Source organism: Trachemys scripta, chromosome 22 (genome assembly GCF_013100865.1).
Source record: "Trachemys scripta elegans isolate TJP31775 chromosome 22, CAS_Tse_1.0, whole genome shotgun sequence".
Lineage (NCBI taxonomy): Eukaryota > Metazoa > Chordata > Testudines > Emydidae > Trachemys > Trachemys scripta.
The window spans coordinates 5110497-5133809 of record NC_048319.1 but is presented as its reverse complement, the minus strand read 5'-3'; the positions used below and the strand labels follow the sequence as shown (position 1 = coordinate 5133809).

At 53.5% G+C, this 23313-nt stretch overlaps 2 protein-coding genes across 3 annotated transcripts in view; both read right to left on the bottom strand.

Annotated features, from left to right (window-relative positions):
- Positions 1-3512, bottom strand: part of ABCA7 (ATP binding cassette subfamily A member 7) — a 46374-nt gene extending 42862 nt beyond the window's left edge. For both annotated transcript variants that reach the window (XM_034755350.1, XM_034755351.1), the window contains exon 1: positions 3404-3512. The gene's annotated coding sequence lies outside the window, so the exon portion shown is untranslated. The remainder of the gene's footprint in view (positions 1-3403) is intronic.
- A 2376-nt stretch (positions 3513-5888) lies between these two features.
- On the bottom strand, positions 5889-23313 carry CNN2 (calponin 2). Its single transcript, XM_034755281.1, has 7 exons — positions 23155-23313; positions 12569-12690; positions 11291-11357; positions 11022-11159; positions 8766-8882; positions 7986-8132; positions 5889-7494 (listed from the first exon to the last, which is right to left on the bottom strand). Exons 1-7 carry the CDS (start codon positions 23215-23217, stop codon positions 7231-7233), a joined length of 918 nt encoding a protein of 305 aa, XP_034611172.1. The 5' UTR covers positions 23218-23313; the 3' UTR covers positions 5889-7230.

Below are 23313 nucleotides of genomic sequence, written 5' to 3'. Positions count from 1 at the left end.
ATGAGGCAACAGAAGAGCGGATAATGGAGGACAGGAGACCGGACTCTCATTCTAACGCCCTGTCCACTACGTGCAGCACACAGGTGAGCCCTCAGGCGATGGGGCTTGGAGGGAAAGAACTCTCTGTATACACACGCCCGTACCCCACCTGCACTAGGAATCAGGCAGCTCACGGCCTGATCCATCCACCGGGGCCTTGATGTTACTTAGGGCCCTTGCGAATCACAATGGTCAGACCAATGCCCAGTGTCACTCGGTGCTGAAAAAGCCCAGCAAATACAGCTGCTCTGAGTGACCCGTCCTGATCTCGCGGAGCGCGTGCAGGCCGGTTCTGCGTCGCTCATGCTGTAGCAAGGAAGGAAATGACGGGGTGTTGGTTTGCTTGATTTCAACACCTGATATTGCCAAGGTTAAAAACTAGCAGAATGTTAAGAGAGAAAAAGTTTTCAGGCCAACTTTACACATCACACAGCAGTAAAATATACAAGGCCATTTTAAACACAATCCATTCCTTGATTATTCCCAACCGAGGTCAGGGCCCCACAGTGCCAGGTGCTGCGCACACAGTAAGAGGCAGTCCCCTCCCTACCCCAAGGAGCTCACAGTCTAAACCAGGGGTCTCAAACTCAAATGACCATGAGGGCCACATGAGGACTAGTACATTGGCCCGAGGGTCACATTACTGACACCTCCCCCCGCCGCCCTCGGCCCCATCCCCACTCCACCCCTTCCATGAGGCCCCACCCCACCCCGCCCCGCCTCTTCCCACCCCTTCCCTGCCCCCATTCCAACCCCTTCCCCGAAATCCCCACCCCAACTCCGCCCCCTCCCTGCCCCCAGGGGGTGCAGGAGGGGTGTGGGGTGTGGCAGGGGCTATGGGCAGGGAGTTGGGGTGTGGGGTGCAGGAGGGGTGAGGGGTGCTGCAGGGGGTCAGGGCAGGGGATTGGGGTGCAGGAGGGGTGCGGCAGGGGGCTCAGGGCAGTGGGTTGGGGTGCAGGAGGGGTGCGAGGTGCGACAGGGGCTCAGGGCAGGGGGTCGGGGTGCAGGGTACTGCAGGGGGTCAGGGTGCGGCGGGGGCTCAGGGCAGTGGGTTGGGGTGCAGGAGGGGTTCGGGGGGCGGGCTCTGGCCCGGCGCGCACCGGGGGCAGGGCAGGCTCCCTGTCTGCCTTGCCCCGCCCCGCCCCCGCGCTGCTCCGGTATGTGTGTATTGCTGTTGCTTCAGGCACCACCCCCAGCATCTCCCATTGGCCGGGAACGGGGAACCGCGGCTAATGGGAGCTGCTGGGGGCGGTGCCTGAAGCAACATTAACACACACACCAATGTGCCCCCCCCCCCGCACATTCCGGCCGCTTCCCGGCACGGCGCGGGGGCAGGGCAGGCAGGCAGGGAACCTGCCCTGCCCCCGGTGCGCGTCGGGCCGGAGCCGCTCTAGGTAAACACTGGGGGCGGGAGCGGGGGTTGTGAGGGGCTCGCGGGCCGCATGTGGCCCATGGGCCACGTGTTTGAGACCCCTGGTCTAAACAGACGAGACGGACAAAGGGTGGGAGGGGAATGTGATTTGCCCAAGGTCACCCGGCAGATCGGTGGCAGAGCTGGGAACACAGCCCAGGTCTCCAGTTTCTAGCATTGCCAGCCCCAAATGTTCAATAATCATAAGGCAGGCCCAAATAACTCTCAGAATTGGTTTAAAAATCATGATATAGATGTAGATATAAATATAAACATTGGGTTCTTTTCGTTTGCCTTCTGTTTTCTGGGCCTGTAAGCCGTACTTGGGTCATATTTTCAAGCTTTTTCTCTGCAACCATGAGGCGTAGAAGCTTACTTCAAAAAAAGAAAAAGAGGAGATTTTTCACATAATCAGAGGATTCCATGTCTGGGACTTTAAATAAAACACCAGTTATCACAGGAATTGGCAACACTGCAATTCCCAGTCAACTTGACATCAGCCCTTGATGTATACTGATGGTTTGCTCCTTGGGCATAAAGCATTTGCACGTGAGTGTCAGCCTAATATCAACCTACCCTGACACCTGCTTGCCAAAAACATGAAAAATCAAGTCACTTGTCAGGTAGGAGGTTATCAAAATGGTAGCCATGGGAAAAAGCCGAAGTGTCATGAAAGAGCCACCCAGAACTGTGAGAGCGTTTGAACCAACCAAGATGTAAAAACAGCAGTAACCAGAACTGTGTTAGGATGGGCTGTCTCTGATGCACAAATCCCTCCATCCCAACCACCAAGGGGACCGTAACCACACTAAAATCAACCTGCAACTATTTATATTTAGCCAGGAGGGAAAAAAACTCTCTTTCACAATCAATCTCACAAAGAAAAGCCCAGGAGTACAGGATGCTCTGTGCAGGCTTTTCATACAAATGGGTTTTTATCATCAGGAAGAAATAACCTAGCCAAGAAAGCTCTGATCAGGTCTGCACATGCTGCTCCCCGGAAGTGCCGATTACACAGCAAAGCACTGGCACAGCTACCCTGATGTAATCAGAACCCCTCAACAGGGCTGGCTCTTTCACCCTGCACCTCACGCCGCCATTGACCCCAGGGCAAACCCACGACCATTCCCATTCAGTCACATTTGCACTGGAGTAAACAACTGCACAAAGTGCAAGCCATGGAGATCCAGGCCCTCCGCCTGTGGGGAGCAGCTTTCCGTGGGATAATAATAAACTAGCATTCCCCACTCCCTGGGTTCTCCAGTGTCTTTTCATTAGGTTTCTCTTGCAGGCTGGTACCAGCACGATCTTCATCCTCACCCCTCCTCCAGCTTTATGCCGATAAACTAGTGCCAGATAAAAGCCAGCCATCCATGGCCACCTCCTTCCCTGCCCTGCGTACTCTGGAAGTGACTCCAGGGATTTTATCAACCCTGGGATGCAGCGAGCTGATTCCCTGAGACGTCTGCTGAGAACTGGCTTCAATTCCACCACAGCCGCATATCAAGTTCCGCTGAGGATCAGGGATTGCGAGGCCACGCTCCGGGATGCCCTTGGCTAGCGTCCAAGCCCTGCCACTGCAGAGGCTAAGACGGAAGGAAGCAATCGCACCCCAAAGGAAAGAGGGGAAAACAGGGGGGAGCACTTTGGAGAGGGTGGGCTGCAGGCTCTCTGCGTCCCCTGAAGTGGGCAGGAGATGCTGCCTTCTGCGCTGGGGTCAGGGCAGGGGTCAGGAGAAGCCCTGCCCAGATGCAGAAGTTGTAGCTACAGAGCCAGCAGTTGCTACCCCTCGGCCACCTGCAACTCTATTGCAACTTCCTGTGACCTCTGTTGACCTGAGATGGGTCCTGCTGCCCTGCGACCCCCAGGACCCCCCCCCGTCTCTAGGAATCCCCCCCCCCCCCCCCCCCCCCCCCCCCCCCCCCCCAACCTGTCCGGCCCCCCCCCCCGTACCTGCTCACTCCATAGCCAGCGCGGCCCCTTTAAGGGAAGCCCCCAGCCGCTCTCTCCTCGCGCCGGCCGGCTGCTGGGGCAGTCTCAGCGTTCCACTAGCCCCGCCTCCGAGCCGCCAGCGTTCGGCTTTGGAACGTCGGGCACCGCCCACGCCCCAGCCTTATGGCTACAAAGCCGCCGCGTGCGGCCCGAGGGGAGGGGTTATTGCCGGTCGGGTGACGTCACATATTTTCTTAAAGGGCCCGTTGCTGCTCAGAGGGAGCGAAGAAGACAGAACTGGGGGCCGACACTTCAGGCTGGGTTTGAACTGCCCCTTCCCACCCCAGGGGCAGTTCAAATCCAGACCTGGGCTCTGGCCTTTTGCAGAGTGATGCAGGGGCACCTTCCCCAAGCAGACCTCCAGTGCCTAGGGTAGTCCATTAGGGGTGCTAAGCAGGGATATTTTGGGGGACCACCCCTACACAACACCTCCTACTAATTAGTAGGGGACCCCTGCTCAGGGCCCTAAGCAGTGGCTTAGTTATGCCTAGCCCTGACTCTGCAGAGCACAACCCCCTTTCCCTACACCCCTGCTTGTGTGCAGCCACCTTCCCCATCTGAGGCCAAGTTTTCAGAGACTGAGTTCACATAAGCAAACCCCGCCCCCCCGTGCCTGGGGAGTTTGGCAGTTGTCGGACTTTCACAGGCCCCCATGCTGGAGCCTCCCACTCACAAAAAAGGAGTCGTCCTCCTCTACTACAACAAGCCAGTTACTGAAAGCACAGGACTTTCTATGGCAAGTGTAGGCTGTATTGCAAGCCAAGGCACACCTGCTACAGGAAGCAATGAGGGTGGAAAGCAGTGCAAGGATAACAACTAGGGTGACCAGACAGCAAGTGTGAAAAATTGGGACGGGGGGGGGGGGGGGTTTATAGCCTGTATAAGAAAAAGATCCAAAAATCTGGACTGTCCCTATAAATTGGGACATCTGGTCACCCTACTAACAACAAACAAAAAATCCCCAACTCATTTCAGGTTAAAATGAGTCACTGTTTATTTATGCTTTTAATTCTAGAAGTGATGTACAGGAACAGGGGCTGAGCCCTCCACCTGTACACACAGCCTGTTTAAAGGTATATCGCTTTATTCCTAGACCTGTGCTAATCTCACCTCACCAGAGCCCAATCTTCTATTACTCTAAAGATTAGTTATTTACATCAGAATCAACCTCACACTGTTCTGAGGTGGTAGCATTTCACACCAGCTCTGGACAGGGGCTGTGCAAAATGCAGGGCAGAATCAGGCCTGAAGGCTGCTGCTCACATGCACCTCAGTTACCTTGGACAGCAAAATCAAGCAGCCTCACACCACTTCACGTAGAAAAGAATCTGTTGATTACTTTAAATAAGTTGTTTATTACAGGGACAATATAGCTGTAGGACACCAATGCAAGGGCTAAGATGGCATGGCCGCATGGTTTTCCCCATATGTGTGATTGTCTAACCGGCATGGCTCTGTAATGCCAACCAAACTCTCCACCGGAATCACCAAACCTCAACCAATGAGCTCCAGAACCACCTCAAGTGTGGAACCCAACTGTTGAAGAGGGGCATTATTATACATCATTACCTTCCAGAAGGAATTTTAAAAACTCCATTCCTGTGTGCCCATGTTGTTACTGTATTGCCAGACTTGCACGAGTTAAAGTTTCGTGAAGCTCCGACCCACACACACGGCCAGACTCCTAGTTTGAGTACTTGGCACTACTAGTTTAGTAATCACTGTTTGTGCTGGTTGCTTTTGGCATTTCAGCTTGGACAGCAAGTCTTCACTTTGATTCACAGGGCTGAAGAAATTGGCTTCCAGGTTAGGTGACGAGCATTTTATTTCTAGACATCTTCAGCACTAAGGGAACAGCACCACCTACTGAGACAACGGCAGGGAAAGCACTGGATGGGAGAGACAAGGTCTGATTCAGCCAAGCCTAGCAAGATCCCCACCTTAAGATGGTATTGAGTTCAGGTATAACTGAGCTGCAGGTGTTGGGTTAAGTTATCTTCTAGCATCAAATTTAGTTGACCATGAGAAATGAAATGTAAACTGACCAAGGGGGGCGGGGGAAGAGAGAAGAGGGGAGAGAGAGAGAGAGAGAGAGAAACATCTCTTTCCAATACAGGAGTTCCCTTAAAGATACCATCCAATAAGGCATCGACTCTAATTTGGAGTGTCAATAGAACAGATCAATAGTCTCCAATAGGAGAAAAACTTAAAATATTTGAGTCTTAGGAAAGCTATTGAGAGACAGCCAGTGACCAAAATGAATGTCATTTTAATACGGGGGGGGGGGGGGGGAAGAAGGGGGAAATGCCTTTCCAACTGCCTTTGGAATCAGAGGCCCGTCCCAGCTTATAACCAGCGACAGCGCCAAGCAAGAAACAAGTAATTCTGTAATGGAGCCAGATCCATTTGTTATATACTTTACAAAATAAAGTCACAACAGCGCAAGTCTTATCCGAAAGACTTTTATTGCCTATATTCAAATATTACAGTTTCACATTTTATTCAAAAAAAGTTCTAAGCTACCTTTACAAGGACAGTAGCACCTGGGGAGGACTGTGCAGTATTTAGGTTATCCATATGCAGAAGGAAGTCTCTGACTTCAGACACAGCTCTGGCTGAGATCCCATCCAGTTTTGTAATTTACCAGTAGTGCAGTGTTGTTCCCCGCCCCTATAGAACACAGTACGGCTGAGGAATGCCCAAGTTGACACACTGATCAGGAGGCCACATACAAATGCAACTTTAAAAAAAAAAAAAAAGTTTCCAGATGGTTTAAATTAAGGGGGAGCCAAGCATACAAAAGCATCTAACACTTGTAAGGATCCTAGCAACAGGGCAATGCCTACACAACCAAGCATCCCGCAGTTGTGCAGATGCAGCCGTCTGCCTGAGCACCATCAACGACAGGATCAGGTAAGAAGATTCTTCCTTCCCTCTTCCCTTCCAAGGAGGGAGGCAAAGGGAAGCGGAGAGAGAAGGAGCCACAAAATAAGAGTATTTTAGATATCAAGTTAAACACTTGGTCCCTAGGATGTCGCCAAGGTATGTTACTGTCCTTGCCTCACTTTAAAAAGTATATACATTAAAAGAGAGCATGACCCTTTTAGAGCTTCACTTTTGGCATCATAAAAAGGCACCTAAAAAAAGAATTCCTTGGCCCTTTGAGCAAGATCTCCAGAAGCAGGAAGAGCTGGCAAAGGCTTTACCACAGCCAATGTGGGAGAATCCACTTCTAATTCCCTTTGAGATTTCGTGACCTCACTAGTGTAACCAGGAGTCATTTGGGAAGGTCTGGGGTGTTTGATGCCATCAACACCTATGCTGCTAGAACTGCAACAGCGTCACCAGAATCACATCAGAGCATGAAAAATAAGCAGCATTCTTGCAACATAGAGGACTGCAACGCTAGAAGGTTGCATCCCGTTTGCGAGCAAGTTCCCCACTCTGCCCCCCTTCCCAAGAAACACACGTAGCCCCAGTGTTTTGCTGGTACGGGTCTCCCTGGATGACTAGAAGTGGACTCCATCAGCACTTAAAGGCCTGCCTTGTTCGCATTCTGCTAGTTGCGAGCAACAGGCTACACCCCAAAGGTAAGAGGATTTTAAGAAGCCACCACCTCTCTCCTCTAGGATCAGGGGATTTTTGTCTTTGCTCAGAAAAAAAAAAAAAAAAGATTCGTTTAAAAAGTTACAAAAAGAGGCTATAGATACTGGAGTGTTGCCGGCAACAGAGATCTGTACACAAGCTGGCCTGGGGAGGTGGCCTTGTGGCCAGGCAGGGCGCAAGGCTCAGTAGCCCTCCTCTTCTCGGTAGTAGTGGTACTCCGGTGGGTCCGTGCTCTGGTCGTACACTGCGTTGGCCACATCACCGGCGTTGCCCTGGGGACAGTACTTGGGATCGTAGATCTGTCGGCCCAGGCCGAAGACCTGGCCGCTCTGATTGGCTCCCTGGTTAGAGCCCATCTGGAGGGACATGGAGGTGTTGTCGCACTTCTCAGTGCCCATTTTGGTGTCGTAGATGTGTCTCCTCGTGCCAGGAGCCGTCATGCCCACCTGAGAGACCAGATTATTCATGGTAACAGTGGCAGCTGGAAACCCCCATTGGGGATTGGGCCCCCACTTCACAAAACACCACAGAACATAGTAAGACCCTATCCAAACAGCTGATCTACTTAGACCGTGTGGCGATGGAGGGCAGGAGGGAGTGTACAGCTTCTGTTTTACAGGTGGGGAAGCGGACACAGATTAAGGAACTTGGGCAAGGTCACACAGGGAGTCTATGGCAGGGCCAGGAATCCAAATCCACATACTGGTCCAGTGCCTGAACCACAAGACCAGCTCTCCAGCAGTCTGAGGAGGCACAGATTACATCAAGTAGGCACCTCTGGGGCTTTCCTGGATTTAACCCAGCTGCCCAGTCAGGAATCTACCTTCTTTAATGCCACCCTTAACCCCAGATGTTGTGCTGAAGAGACTCCAGTCACTCAACTGGCCCCTTTTACCTCCCCACAGACGGTTCACCAGGCCCATGACTGCCTGCTTACCTGGCTAGCACACTTGTTGGTGCCCATCTGAAGGCTGATGGTGGAATGGTCCATGGGGGCCAGGATCTGGTTTTTGGGATCATAGAGATGTCTCCTGGTGCCGTAGGCAGTCATGCCAGACTGGCTGGCACACTTGTTTGTGCCCATCTGTGGGCAGAGTTACATGGAGAACTAAGCTTACATCCCAACCGAGTATGAAGCAGGTTCCCCCCCCACCTCAAATAAGACAGCACGACCTGGCTAAGTCTCCTCTCCCTGCTCCCATAAGCATGACTCATGGCTCAAAGACGGCCTCTATTCAGAGGGGTAAGTACGAGGATTCCCCAGGGTGGGGATTCTAGCCCTGTCTCCAATTGTGTGCTTTCCAGTGCGTCATGGATTTCATCTCTGCAGAGCCACAGCTGTCCCCGGATAGCACTTCCCATCTCCAATTCCCTGCGAGGACAATTCTCCAGGTCCAAACCTCAGTTGGTGGGGAGGAGGGAGTCTGTAATACAGCCCTTCAGACCAGAGAACCTGTTCGATACACACCCCAGCCCCCCAGGGGAAGAGCAGACATGCCAACAAGGCCAGGACAGCAGTGAAGAGATGAAGGGCATGGGGCAGTTCTGTTTTGTGCTGGATGTTTCATATCCAGCCTGTAACAGGAGACCGTCCAGGTTATTAAGTCTTTTGCCCATCAGCCCTATGCAGTGACTGAATTCAGGTGTTAAAGGGTTAACAGGACTTCATAAGACATGCCTCCCCCACCCCTGCCTAGCCCACCCTTGCCCAGCTCACCTGAAGCCCGATGACACACTGGCCGGCCTTCATTTTTGCATCATCGAAGTTCCTCTGTTGTTTCTCTGAGTATTTCACCCCGATGTCCACGTCGCTTTGTATCCCCTTGGTCTTTGCCTGCAGCAGAGAGAAGGGGAGGCGGGGGGAGGGGTGTATTAGAACCACCGAGTTCTGTTCCTGCATAGAAGAGGTTCTACAACCTAATGTTGCATGAACATTGTCAGTCAACATCCAGTTCCTGGGTTGGATTCTGTATCAGCCCCCTAGTCCATCTCGCTCGGTATCCCTGCTCAGGCAGCGGCCAGCAGGGGATGCCTCACAGGAAGGTGCAAGAAATTCTGCAGTTAAGAGATAACCTCCCCCCCCCACCCCAACCCACCCATGAAAGTCTCATCCTGACACCACCACCACCCCCCAACAGCTACAGCAGGGGTAGGTAACCTATGGCACACGTGCCGAAGGCGCACACGAGCTGATTTTCAGTGGCACTCACACTGCCCGGGTCCTGGCCACCGGTTCGGGGGGCTCTGCATTTTAATTTAATTTTAAATGAAGCTTCTTAAACATTCTGAAAACCTTGTTTACTTTACATACAATAGTTTAGTTCTATATTATAGACTTAAAGAAAGAGACCTTCTAAAAACATTAAAATGTATGACTGGCACAGGAAACCTTAAATCAGAGTGAATAAATGAAGACTCGGCACAGCACTTCTGAAAGGTTGCTGACCCCTGAGCTAGAGATTGACTTAAGCCCATGAGGTTGTATATCCCATACAGAGACGGCTATTTGTTCATTTCCCCCACAGCACCTTTGACAGGGCGCAAGGTATTTTACAGTTCTACAAGCTATACCCACAAAGCGTAGATCCTTTATCCACCACAGAAATGCAGCTGTTTATGGGGTGGAACGTGGCAGGTTTGTAAGTGGTGCAGAGACAGAGCGCAAGGACTCCAGCATCCAAGGTCTTCTGCAGTGTGGGTCACTGGTCATTTGCTGGTGTGAACTAGAGTAAATGGGGGATTCTCTAACTGGAGGTCTTTAAATCAACAGTTGAGGACTTCGGTAACTCAGCCAGAGGTTATGGGCCTATTGCAGGAATTGGTGGGAGAGGTTCTGTGGCCTGCAACGTGCAAGATGTCAGATGAGAGGTGGTTCCGTCTGGCCTTTATGTCCTGGAGTTAGATGTGACCTCTGCAGGCCACACATGGTGACATCCAGTGCACGTGCACTAGATGCTGCATTAATGAGTCTTCAGGGGCTTGTGTAAATTTAAGGAGTTACCCAAAGGAGAACTTGGCCAGGACACCGGGGCCAACACCTTCATCCTTGTCAGAGGAGCCATGAGACCACATCCATTGTGCCTTTATCCTAAGGCAGCCACTGACCTACTTTCTATTAGCTTTATCCTTCATCCTCGCAGGGTATAAAATCCAGTCACCACAAGGCAATGGCTCTCGCTAGCCAGCCCAGCCCAGCCGGGCCCCGGGCAAAGCAAGGAGAGAGACCTGGCGCTTCATGGTTTGGGCCAAGAGTGACAGCTCCAGCCCCAAAGTGGCCAAGCCGCTACTTCCCTTACAGCCCTCCCACAAGCCAGCCTGCTTTTGAGAATGGAGGCTTCCCTTAACAGAGCTGCTTCCTCCTCCCCACCCCCCCTGAGCTTGCTGGAAAGGCTCCTGGCTGCAGCTGGCTCCGCGTGCTGGGGCAAGATCAGTTCTTCCCACCCCCCAGAGAACAAGAGCCCCACGGGGAAGTTTGAGCCTCGCTTTGGCTTTAAAGCCGGGACATTTTGGAGGAGGGAAGAACTGCACCTCTGCTGTCAGGAGTCCTCAGTGTAGCCACTTCCTTTGGCACCCTAGGGCTCTTGAGACCTATCCCCCCCCAGCCACCCTCACCCCAAACCCATGGGAGCTGGGTGGGCTAGGAGAAGGAATGACCACTCCTGCTCACAGGCCATATGGGACAGATCCAGTTAGACACCAGGCCGGGTCCATCCCTGCACGGACCCCAGGTCAGGGTCGGAGGGAAAGCAGGTGGCACAGGCTAAGGCAGCCCCGAGAGTTAACCTGACTCACGTTCCTGCTTCAACTGCCCCTACAGAGCTTTGCAGGGGCACAGAATCACCAGGGTGCCGATCTGCCCTGGCTCTGCCCCCTCCAGCCTCTGGCTCCCCCTGCCTCCATACCAAGGGTATACCACGGATGGGGGAGGGTGCCTTTCGTAGTCCCGGTGCATCAGCCTCAGAGCAGTACTCACCATGCCTGCCAGAGCCAGCAGGCACACTTGCACCTGGGTCATGTTCCCGGTCTCGAAGAAGTCGTTGGCTTCAAAGAGGTCGACGGGGTTCATGCCGTACTGAACCATGGCCTTGATGAAGTTGGAGAGGTTCTCCAGCTGGCGGGGAAGAGAGCCGGATAAAGACACAGGCCAGAGAAGGAACCCGCGAGGCAGCGGTTGAGAAGCCGCTCCCAGGCTAGCGATCAGCCAGGCCACCCTTGCTATAAAAGGAGCAGCCCAGCACGTACCTGGTGCCAGGTCTGAGCCGAGCGGTTGATCTTCCTCACGGAGCCTGGCTGCAGCTTGTTCATGAGCCTGGAGAGAGCGAGAAAGCTGTCAGAGCGGACGCCAACCACCCGGTGTGGAGGCACATTTCCAGCACAAGCATCTTTAGGAGGTTCTGCTACTTTTAAACAGGCATCCGTCGGACAGAAGGACGTCCACAAAGCTAAACAGTTAGAAGAAATGTTCATCCCTAGACTCTCACACGGAGCGTCTCATCCGCTCACAAAGCATTTCACAAGAGGGGGGGCAAGATCATGCCCCATCTATGAAATGGAGGCAGAGAAAAAGCGACTTGCCCCAGGTCACCCAGCAGGTCAGTGGTGGAGCCAGGAATGGAATCCAGGTCTCCTCAGTCTCCGGCCACTAGGGGACACTGCCTCAGGCGTGGGCTGCACAAAAAACTTACACACACACACACACACACACACACACACACCCTCCCCCCCGTGTAGCCACATCAGTCAGGAGTGTGAAAAAGCCACTGCACCCCCAATGACTAATGGTGACAAAACCCCAACAGACGGCAACAGAGGCCAACACTGTTCAGAACGGTGATGCTCCTACCGCAGTAGGACACCTTCTCGTGGCGTATGCGGCATCGACACTAGCAGGCTCTACCGGTCAGCCATGCCGACATGGGCTGTGTCTACACTACAGAGCCACAGTGGATGCAATATTAAAAACCCAAGTCGCTAAGATCCAGGCTAGCCACACTGTTCATTAGGGGAGTAGCTAGGAGTCCTGGCATGGGCCATTGTTCTAGGTGCTGGACGCATGCAGGGCACAAGACTACATTAATTCAGTGTTAAGACTGAAACTCCCACTTAAGGAAGCATGAATGTTATGGTCCCCAGAGCTGCTCCTGGCCGTGCTGTCCTTGCACCGGAAAGCAGCGATGGGAACGCCATCAGCATTATAATGTGGCAAGGGAGTTTGGAACGGCAAAAATGCAAGTTCCCACTGAACTAGCTGCATTGGGCCCTGTACGCAACTTTGCACCTCCCTGACATTTTTGTGAAGTGACACCGTTGGCTTTAAGCCGCCAAGCCGATCTGCAGCTCCGGCTGTGGCCCTTGACGCAGGACGGGGGCAACTAGCCAGCAAGATGGAAGGAAGTGGAGCTCTTCCCTGGATGGCAAGGGGAGGTCAGTGGTCACAGCCTGCTGTTCTATCAGCTCCCTGCCCCAATGCAGACCCAGGATTCCCCCAGGGCCCTCCCACCAGCTCCCTCCCAGACTCACTCGCAGAGGATCACTCCATCCTTCAGCCCCGACTGGAAATCGGGGCCGATCTCCTTCCCGGTGATGCTCTCGATCCATATCCGCAGCTCAGCCTCCTTCTGGGGATCGTACTTCTGGGCAAGCTGGGAGGAGAGCGGAGAATGGAAGAGTCAGGCAGCTCCTCACTGGGGCCCTGGGCTAGCTGCCCCTCCTCCCACTGCCCACTTCCCGGTGAGCACAGCCACAAGGCCACGTGCTCTCTTGCTGCACAGGGGTAGCGGAGATCTACAGAGCAAGCAGCACATTTCAGTAAGGGCTGCTAGGATACACGACCATGGGAAACAAGTCAGACTCCATGATCAGAGACCTCTGGGAAAGCTGAAAGGGGGCAGGACAATACCAGGGCCACCTGGTCTAAGCCAGATGTGTAGCTCCCCACGGAAAGGTGGGTGTGGGGGGGGCTGCATTAGCTTTGCAGCCCCCCAGCGCAGGCTAAAGCAGCCTCAGGTTGTACCCCTGTTTCAGTGGTCCTCTAGGTTGCTCCCCAGCAGTGCCCATATAAACAGGGTACGTGTCTGCCCCAGCCATGCCCACTCACACCCATATTCTGACCCATCCCCTTTGTGCCCAGGGCTGGTCAGTGCAGAATCAATACCTTGGCACTGCCCAGCGTGTGCACCAATGGGAAGCTATCCAACTACGTTCCTCAACCTGGCACCAGCGCCCCCACACCACACTGACTGGCACTGGGTTTCCTTTGACCCCACAGCCTCTTTGCAGCAGCCTAGCTAGTGAAAAGGGGCCCAGCTTCACTCTACCCAAGCGTGCAAGCAGCAGGTTCCCCTGTAAGGCACAGGCCAACGGGGTGGGGTGGGGAGGAGAGGAGATCATCAGTGCAGGTCAATGTCACGTCAGCATGGCCACTGGAAAGACTGGTCAGGACACAGCTCCCCAGTGGTGGCAAGAGGAAAAAACCCCAAATCAGTGCCCAGCATTTTGCCGCTAGACCCCCTAGGAGCCCAACGGGCTGAAGCTAAGCGGGCTGGAGACCAGAGGGCCCAGCGTCAGGAAGGGGCTGTCTGGATGGCACCAACTACTTGGTTAGCTACCACTTCCTGATGCACAGGAAAGCCAGACAGTGCAGGAGCTCAGCAACGAGAGACCAGCAGTCTCTGCTGCAGTGTACAAGCCCTGGCAGTCCCTCAGCAGCCAGCCGGGGTTAGAACCAGCAGACACCCAGCAGCAGAGTTTAACAACTTCCTTATTCGCTGGGTTTTGACACAGGAGGAAGAGGCTGGTTTTTACTCTAGGCCGCTCTAAAATCCCCATCCCCACGAGAGCGAACCCAGCAGAGACGGCTCTGGGCTGGTTCCCACTGGATGTTTTTGGAAGCTTGGGTCAGGTGCGATGGCATCACGTCACACTCTTCCCCAGCCGAGAAACGGCGCAGCCTCTGACAACGAGGTCACTGGAGATCACCTGTCGCTTCTCAGGAGAGCAGGGGGGGGGGGACGGGGGGACGTTCCACTCCTCCTGCCCAAATCCCAGGTTGACCAATTGCAGTCTGTCTCCCAAAACCCCCCGCTGCACTTATTGGCTCAGCCCTCCTTCCCCAGCGCAGAGACATGACTGACCCCCGCCGTGCCCGGCCTTGAAGGTCGCAGACAAAGCAGGCTATAAAAAGCACCGAGCGATCATTACAAGAGAGAAGCTAGCGAGAGGTAGGAGGTGTTGTGGTTAAAACACCAGGCTGCTGGCATGATGGACATCCTGTGTCAGCCAGCACAACTCACCACGCAGTCTAGATGTATCTGAATCTCCTAGAAGGGGGCAATAAAGCAATTGCACTTCAGCCTTTTCCTTGGTGCAGCAGGAAGGAAGGACTGGAAAAGTTTTGTTTACAAGAAGCCAACTAGTTTTCCAGCTGGTTTGATTTGAACAGTAGAAATTCAAGGCCTGTCTCTTCAGGAGACTGAACGGCAGGAGAACTGGCCCAGAGATGGAGTAGGACCAACACAGCTGGGGGTGGGCAGGCAGTTTTTAAATTCACGTTAATCTGTAAGGCTCGTTTAGCTCAAGTGACTGCCCCCACTGGGGAGAAGGGCGCTCTTTGTTAAAGACGTGAGCCCTTGGATTCGAGGCCCGGGAAAGCGCCGCAGCCCACAGCAAGACCAGACTTCATTCGAGAGATCCAGCAAAACAACGTGTTTTTAATAGGGAACTTTTCAGGCCTTTTTGAAGCGGCCAGGAGAGCGCCCAGGTGCTACCTACCCTCTTTCGCAGGTGACCTTTAATGCTGTGGATTAAGTTCACCCCACATCAGCATGCGAGAGGCCGGCTGCATCTGCCTCTCCATGGACACAGCGCCAACTCCAACAGTCTCTCAATGCTCATTTGCTTCCGCCCCGTCACATAAAAAGGCCACTGTCAATAAAACCTGAGCCTACAGATCAGGGGGTCATTTCCTATGGTGCAACGGGGCAGTTGTCCCCCCTCCTGCAATATCTTGCTTTGCCCCTGAATTTTTTCTAGGTCTGTATCTTCCAGTCCTCCCTGACTTTGCCGGTTAGAATAGAATCGCATATCTTGCTCCCCCGACCCCAGTGCCGTCACCGCGATAGACGATCCAGGATCTTGGTGCGCTGGCATGACCGCCATTGGGAAGCTGGGCAAGATTCTGCCCTTTTCACCCAGGTCCCAGCATGCCCCTCCCCTTCCCCCAGGCCCAGGAAGAGTGACACTCAGGGCACGCCACAGGAGAGGGAGCGGCAGGACTGATTTGTCCGTCCCCTCCCCAAGTCAGCTTTGTTCAGGGATCCATGCTCAGACCCAACGCAGAGAGGGCTCCTGGGGTCTATAGCCAGCACTGGGAAGGGAGCGGTGTTTAGCAGGGATAGCCTGACATCCGCCCCCATCCCTAACACCTGCCTCCCAGGGGAGGGGAAGCCCTTGGGATCCTTGAAGGGGAGTGTTGGAGCGGGATAGAGCAAGGGCTGAGGCCTCAGCACTGCAGCCCAAACCACTGCCCTCGGGGTCAGGACCAGATGCCGCTCCCTGCAGCCCAGGAATGCATCTGGGCAGATTCCTTGGTCACCGCGACTATGCCAAGAATGCAAAGTGCCTTGTTTAAATCGAGGCCAGCTGTCCAGGCTGCGGGCCCTTCGCTGCTGATCCGCGGGACAAGCAGCTTTAAAGACATGAAGGAGACAGCAGGTCCCTGCTGCCAGAGGAGAGGCCTCGGCATGTCAGACGCCCTCCCTCAGCTGCTCCTAAGTAGCCTCTGTTAGGGGCTCATGCCCAAGAGCACCTATCAAAGGCAGATGCCGGAGGAGCTGCTGGTTGCTTCTGGAGCAGCGTTTAAGCTGCATACGGATCAGGAAGGAAGAAGGCTGCTCGTTAGTAGAGGGCTAAGTATAACCACCATCCACTTACTGGAGTCATTAAACCTAGAACCTTTGGCACTAGAAACATGGGCCTCTACCTCTTCAGCTAGGGGTGCAGCTCTCTTAGATGGCAGCAGTAGTAGGCTTTTATCTTTTTAGATGAACCAGCCACAAGTGCGCACATGACATTTAACTACTGTGTCACATTAGATACTTACAACGCCAGTCAGTTTCCTGAGACTACAGGGTCAAATCCCAACAAGATCAATTCAGCCCTTCCAAGGTACAAGACTAGTACTGTGCAGTTTAGTACGTGGATGTCTCCCAGCCATGCAAAGCAGTGTGTCCCCTCTGCCTGGGGGAAAGGTCCCCTGGACTTAACAGTCTCCTTGGAGAAAGTTCCCCCTCTTCTGGCACTGGGGGTTGCTTGCAGTCCTCCACCCCAGAGTGGACTGCTTGTCAGCCGTGATCTGAATGCTCACAGCTCAAACATCACTTTTCATCCCAGTTCGTAACAACCTGACTTCCATGTTTAACAAACCCCAGTAGTCTACAAAGGTAGCATTAGGAGGGGTGAGATCAGCCTTGGCTTATCTTGGGAAGGGACAGGCATCTTAGCCCAGCTCCCGGAGAGCACTACAAGTTCATTGACTACAGAGTCTTCCTGAAGGGACAGGGGCAAAACCCTTGACGAGTCGAGAGAGATTGTTCTATGCGCTGAGTGCTCCAGGCTCCCAGTTGGGCCCTACCAATGTCACGATCATAGGATTTAAAAAAGGTAAATTTCATGATTTTAAGCTATTTAAATCTGAAGTTTCACAGTTGGAATTATAGGGGTCCTGACCCAAAAAAGGAGTTCTGGGAGGGTTGCAAGGCTATTGTAGTGGGGGAGGGGGGAGATGCGGTACTGTTACCCTTACTTCGGCACTGCTGCTGGCAGCAGTGCTGCCTTCAGAGCTGGGCAGCTGGAGAGCGGCAGCTGCTGGCCAGGAGCCCAGTTCTGAAGGCAGAGCGACCGCCAGCAGCAGCACAGAAGTAAGGCTGGCATGAGATGGTATTGCCACCCTTACTTCTGCACTGCTGCTGGAGAGCTGGGTGCCTGGCCAACAGCGACCGATCTCTGGCCGCCCAGCTCTGAAGGCAGCGCAGGAGTAAGGGTGGAAATACCATGACCCCCCTGCAATTCCCTTTGGGGTCAGGAATCCCATTTGAGAAACGCTGGTCTCCCCCATGAAATCTGTCTAGTATAGGATAAAAGCACACACAAAAAAAAAAAAAAAAAACAGATTTCACGGTCCATGACAGGTTTTTCATGGCCATGAATTTGGTAGGGCCCGACTCACAGCCTTTGGCATGTGCTTTCCAGCAGAGGCAGCCACACAACCCAGCTCATCTGTACTCCCATCTGGGCCTCTTTACCTGCTGCTGAGGACTTGGATGGGACAGCTCAGCCTGCCTCAGGAACAAGGCTTCCCCACCCACAAGGGGGCAAACTCGGTTATGGAGATGCAGGGGCCAGGAGAGGAAGGGTCAGATTAGCCAGAGAGAATCACGCCTACAACAGGCCCAGTTCCAAGAGAGCTTGGCTCTGTCCACACAGGGGACCATAAACCTCATGATGCAAGCAGAGCTCTCCTGGGAGTCTGGTTCCAGATTGCTGGAGAGCCCTCTGGCGGCCCAAGCATACAGGAGATAGGAGGATCTCACTCCCAATCTCAGCTCTGACAACCCCTGCTGTGACCCTTGGGCAAGTCACTTCACCCCTGCCTCGGTTTCCCTGCTTATAAAGTGGGGGAAATAATGCACTCCGCCAGAGGGTACTTTGGATAGAAGGGTACGAATGCGTTGGATCAACTGCAGACTCACAGCCGGGAAGGGCACCCATGTGGAAAAGGGAGAGTTTAGGCTCTGGAGAAGCCCATGGAAGATGCAAACCCCCACCGGATTCAGAGCATTGAACTACTGTAAGGTCACTAGCTGCCCAGCCCATGAGCCCTGGCTGCTAAACACCCAGCTCTGGTTTCACAACAGCTTTCTTCATTCCCTTTTGCAACCGGTGAAGGGGACTGGGGAAGGGGAGACCTGTTGACAGCAGCAATGCAAGGGGAGGGCCTTGCTCAACGCATACAAGAGGCATTGGAGATCCTAGCCCGTGGCCCGGGAGAATCTAGCACTAATCCACAGCCCTGCACCCTTCCTTCTCCCACCCCCCGGCTCTTGGTGCAGCTAGTCTGGCATGTCAAACTGATCTACACTCAAGGGCCTTGCACTGGCCTCTGGATGGGAGCTCGCCTGATGGAGGAATCTGAACAAGTTTGCTGGGTGTCACCGGGACCCAGGATAAATCAGAACACAGGACAACATACAGGACCAGGCTGGGATCCTTCTCACCCAGCACCAGCTGCTTCGGACAGAGGGGCAGCCCCCATGTGGAAGGAAGTTACTTGGGGGGGGGAGTTACTACCTAACCCTCATCAGTTAGTGGCTGGTCTGTGCCCTGAAGCATGAAGGTTTAAATAAGCCAGAGCGACGTAGCCTCTGCAGCGTGACTGCACACGCACACACGGCAAATGAGAACATCGAATCCTAGCTTCAGTTCTGGGACTGCACCGCTCTGGGTTTCATCTGCCAGCCCAGCCCCATGGGTAGCACCAGCTGCTGTTTAGCTACTACAGACCTATTGGAGCAGACACCAGTCCCTCGTGCTGTTGCCACCCCCACCCCCATATTTGTCACACTCTAAGCTCCCTGGGGCAAGGATGGTTTGCACAACAGGGCCCTGATCCAGGAGGAGCTTTAAAGACCGCCTCCATGGTACTTTAGAAAGCCTCCCTTCCCCCACTGATCTATCAAGAACATCCACAATTCCAGGAGCTGACAGACAGAGAACAGGCAAGATCTTGATCACCCAACCCCCTACCTGCAGAATCCAAAGTGAGCAACGTTGGCGATTTGGATAAGACCCTCAGAAGGCAAGAGATGTTCATTCATATTGGTGTTAACAACCCAGCCCAGCAAGAGAGAGCTTCCCTTGGAGAGGGACAAACATTACATGTTCCCCTCTCACGCCAACATTATCACCTCCCCAAGTAGCTTCTGCACCAGGTTGCATGGCCAGGGGAACTGTTCCAGTTTCTGGGGGAAGGAGCATGTCAGCATGCTGCAGTTAATGCTGCAAAGTCTGAATTCTTTCCCCTAGACTCTGCTGTGAATCTGGTTAGGTGCTGGATTGATTTGACCCAGGGACTGAGGGAGCTAATTTTTTTTATTTTTTTTTGGGGGGGGGGGGGGGGGGGGGGGGAGAGAAGAGGAGGAGACAGACAAGCTGGCCCCAAAAGCAAATGCCACAGATTCCATTCTCCAAGGACTTCTACCCTTAGAAAAGTTGTACTGATTTAACTAGATCACAATCCATGGTGCAAATCCTGAATGTCAAACTACTGTGTGTGCCAACTCCCTCGAGGGTGTAGCTGACTGAACTGAACCAAGCAAGGATTAGACAGGTTCGAGTGCCTCTACATTTAGGGGGTTGGCACCACGGACTTTGATCTAGTTAAACCAGTGCATCTTTTCTGCTTCGGCAATGCCTAGGTACTGCTGCAGCGTCTGGAGAAAAAACAGGGTGACTGCTGCCAATACAAACCAGGGGAGGTGGGTATGTCAAACACCTTTTCCACTGGGTTCTGGAGTTCCCCTTCCCTCCCTTTATAGCATCGCCCCCTTAAGCAACCTAGAGCAGAAACTGCTTGTCCCTTGGGCAGTGCTGACCAGACAAAGGGCTGACTTAAAATTGGGTTTAAGCTGGCATACGTTAGTGATCACTCTTCCGGGTTGGGACAGAGCCTTATGGCGGGTTCTCTTCCAGATCTTGGTGCTACACAGCAACTGCAGATATCTGTACTGTTTTTATGGGGGTTATAAAACAGGTCAAACGGTTGACAAGAATTAAGCACTTGCTCAACGCTAGCCTGTCCCATTGGCTATAAAAACACCTCACTCGGCTGCATTTCGAGAGAACACACACAAAGTGCCCACATTTGTAGGTTACTTAGTGTTCAGCCATGGTATTGCCTCCATCTTGTGCAAGAACACTTCAGGATTGGGCCATAAGGTTTTGCTAGAGGGGTTTCCGAGCAGAGACAGTGGAAGGGTGCAGAGAGAAGAGGCACCTGCAGTACAACACCTGGCGCAATGCAGCTCTTTATTACTGTATTACAGATCAGTACGCGGGAACCTGCTCCCAGAAAGCCCTCGGCAATGTCCCATTAGCCAATTGAGCAAGCTGGTCCCAGAGGATGGGTGCAGAGGAAACATGCCACATTGCAGCTGCAGCGGGAGCAGATGGAGAAGGGAAAGATTCCCATCCCTTTCAGCCTGTGCCCCGCCCACAGGAACCCTTCCTGAGCCAGAGAGGGGAATCACAAGTGACAGAATCAATCTGAACTAGATCTGGAGAGACCAGAAGTTCACCCCTTTGCAGAAGGCAGCTCTGGTGGCTGCATCCGCCCTGGAGGTTGGCGTGAAATCGGACTCTCAACAGCTTCACCAATGGGGAGCGCTAGTTCTGGGGGTTAGATTGTGCTGTGACTAACCCACAAAAGAGCTGGTCTGGATGACGCAGCTACATAAATGCCACCGGCAGCCTGTCTATACATGCACCAGTGGGAGACTTCCCTGGCGTCACTGTGAATAAGGAAGGCCCCTTAGGGCTAGACTCCAAGGCGGCAGTTGCAGCCCCGGCAGTCGCTCACTGCTGCGTGTTGTAATGGGCTAGCAATTCCCCCTTCCTCCATAGGACCGCTCAGAACTTGCATAAACAGCTTTATTGTATTACAGCAGCACTTCAGAACCTCAATCAAGGACCCCGGTAGTACGCACTGTGCAGATAGGACTGTCCCAACAGCCACTGATCTCCCAATGGGGGGAGGGATAGTTCAGTGGTTTGAGCATTGGCCTGCTAAACCCAGGGTTGTGAGTTCAATCCTTGAGGGGAGCCACTTAGGGATCTGGGGCAAAATCAGTACTTGGTCCTGCTAGTGAAGGCAGAGGCTGGACTCAATGATCTTTTGGGGTCCCTTCCAGTTCTGTGAGAGATTATATATATATCATATTATATTAAATGCTCCACAAACATTTAATTTAGACTTTGAGAGGTGGCCCAAAGAGAGGCATGGGGTCAGCACCACAGCAGGGAACAGAAGCCAGGAACCCCCACTCCCAGAGCCATGCTCTAACCACTAGCCCACATTCCCTTCATTGTGAATTTAACTTGGGGAAAAGGAGGAGCCTTTTCCCGGCACAAAGTTATTTGTAGGGTAAGGCCTCCTGAGACACTTCTGGAAGTTGTAGGTAGCATAGGAACAAAGACAGGCCCTAGACACTTGGTTTATTACAATGTTCTTTAGGTCAGTTGCGTTTCTCAGGGATTATAGCAACACGTTGACAAATGGAGGCCAAATTGTCATGGAAATAGGGAACTAGGTCGAGTCAGGGGTAAGAAAATCTGTTGGAACAGGTGTAATACTAATTAAAAAAAAAGCCTTCCCAGGATCACACCTAGTGTTTATTTTAATTACACTCAGAACACGAGCAAGCCAATCTGTAAATTATAGGTTTAAAGATTAGGATGACACAAATTGATAGCCAAGAAGCTGCACCATAGCGTCCACACGGCTGTGTCCCCACACCTTCCCCTGAGAGGAGTTTGCTATTATGGAAAGACTGGTCTCTTTTTATCAAGCCACAGCCCCACGGCTTGTTTTCTGCCCACACCTGCACACCCTTGCCTAATAGCCTCCCTTCTCAGAGGGTTTAGTCCGTGCTCTTGTACATTTCTCCTAACAGAAGGCAGGATTTAACCACCGTTACCCAAAATCTAGAGTTAACCTACGTTCCCCCAGGGCCATCAGCATCACAGCCAGCTACAGAACCAGCTGAGACCACACTCAGTTCAGAGGGAGGGCCAGCTCAGGCCCAGAAATGTAAATTTTGTAGCAAGAGAGGGGATTTTTGGGGGGGGGGGTGTAAAGGGGAAGAGAGAGTTCGCATTTCTAAACTGAGCAGGGAAATCCTGAAGCCAAACTTTGCAGCCCTGGGAAAGAGAAGCAGAGCGGGAAACTGACTAGAAACAAAAGTGAAAATGACCAGTTTTAACTTGGTCTAAGAGTAGTAAAATGCAAGACAGACTGAATGGGGCCGGAGTTCAGATGTTAGCAGTAACAAAGGGGGAGAGGCGTTTAAAGCTACAATGCGCTTAATAAGCCGACCAGGGCTAAGATAGTCAGCCAAGTAACATGGCTCTTGGGTCAGGATCAGCTAGAGAGGAGGAGGAGGAAATGGATGCTCTGAGATTTGTTGTGGCAAACAGGAATGGAAGGCGATGCCCCCAGCCTACCCAGTTCAGCCTGAGGAGCAGGCTACACCCAGCTGCTTCCCATCACCCTCCCTTGGCGCAGATGGGTATCCCCCCAGCAACTCAGGGCACCTGGATGCAGAGATACATTGGACTCCCCCTTGGCCACACACCCTCAAAACTACTTTCTAGACCCCCATTAGCAGGGCTTAATTCAGAGTGAGAGCGGCTGAGGCGCGAGTCATTTTTTTGCTTTCATAACTGATGCGGCAAGGCCGGAGGTGCCCGCCACAGATTACGCCCGGTCCATTGGGCAGAGCCAGGCGAGGTTTTGGGGGGTGCTCAGCGTGCATGGAACTGCACCAGGGCAGAATCCGTCCTTGCACCAAACACACTTGGAAGGGCCCAAGGAGCTGGGGCAGCCAAGGAAAAAGTGCTGCTAGATGGAGCCTGGAACCGGCTTATGGGACCAGTGGCAGGGAGACCTCCTGGTCCCCTCCAACTTTGGGGGCAGGGCGAGGTGCGGCGCTTCTCGATCCCCAGAGGCCGCTGCAAAGCCCAGAAGGAGAGGTCCCAGCCAGGGCTGAGGAAAGGGGGGGCGGAAGAGGAGATTGGAGGCAGATTTCCCCAGGGCCAGCAGCTGGGACCGAGCCGGGCCAGGGCGCTGGTTGCGCGCGAAGGACACGGCTGGGAGAATTTGGAACTGGACCGTCTAGTCCTCGCCAGCAGCCCAGAGCGCACCGGGGAGCTCCCCAGGACGCACCAGGCAGCGCCCCAGAGCGCACCGGGCAGCACCCCAGAGCCCCCCGGGCCCCGCGCCCAGGCACATCACAGTCCCCCTACAAACTTGTCTGGCGAGCCGCCAGCCTCACCCTGCTCTTGACCTCCGCGGACAAGCCGTAGGACGGGCCCTTGTTGAATTGCGTGCTGCTCATGGTGCACTCCGGGGACTGCTCTGGGCCAGGTCCGGGGGCCGCGGCGCGTACGGGAGACTCCCTCGCCCTGCTCCGGAGGTTTTGGCCGCGCCGGGC

Excerpts from the sequence above, each read along its gene's own strand:
- CNN2 (XM_034755281.1), bottom strand. The coding sequence starts at position 23,217 with ATGAGCAGCACGCAATTCAACAAGGGCCCGTCCTACGGCTTGTCCGCG. Across the intron at positions 12,691-23,154 it reads CCGCGGAGGTCAAGAGCAGG|CTTGCCCAGAAGTACGATCC; the intron begins GTGAGGCTGGCG and ends CTCTCCTCCCAG. Across the intron at positions 7,495-7,985 it reads CCAACAAGTGTGCTAGCCAG|GTGGGCATGACGGCTCCTGG; the intron begins GTAAGCAGGCAG and ends CTGGTCTCTCAG.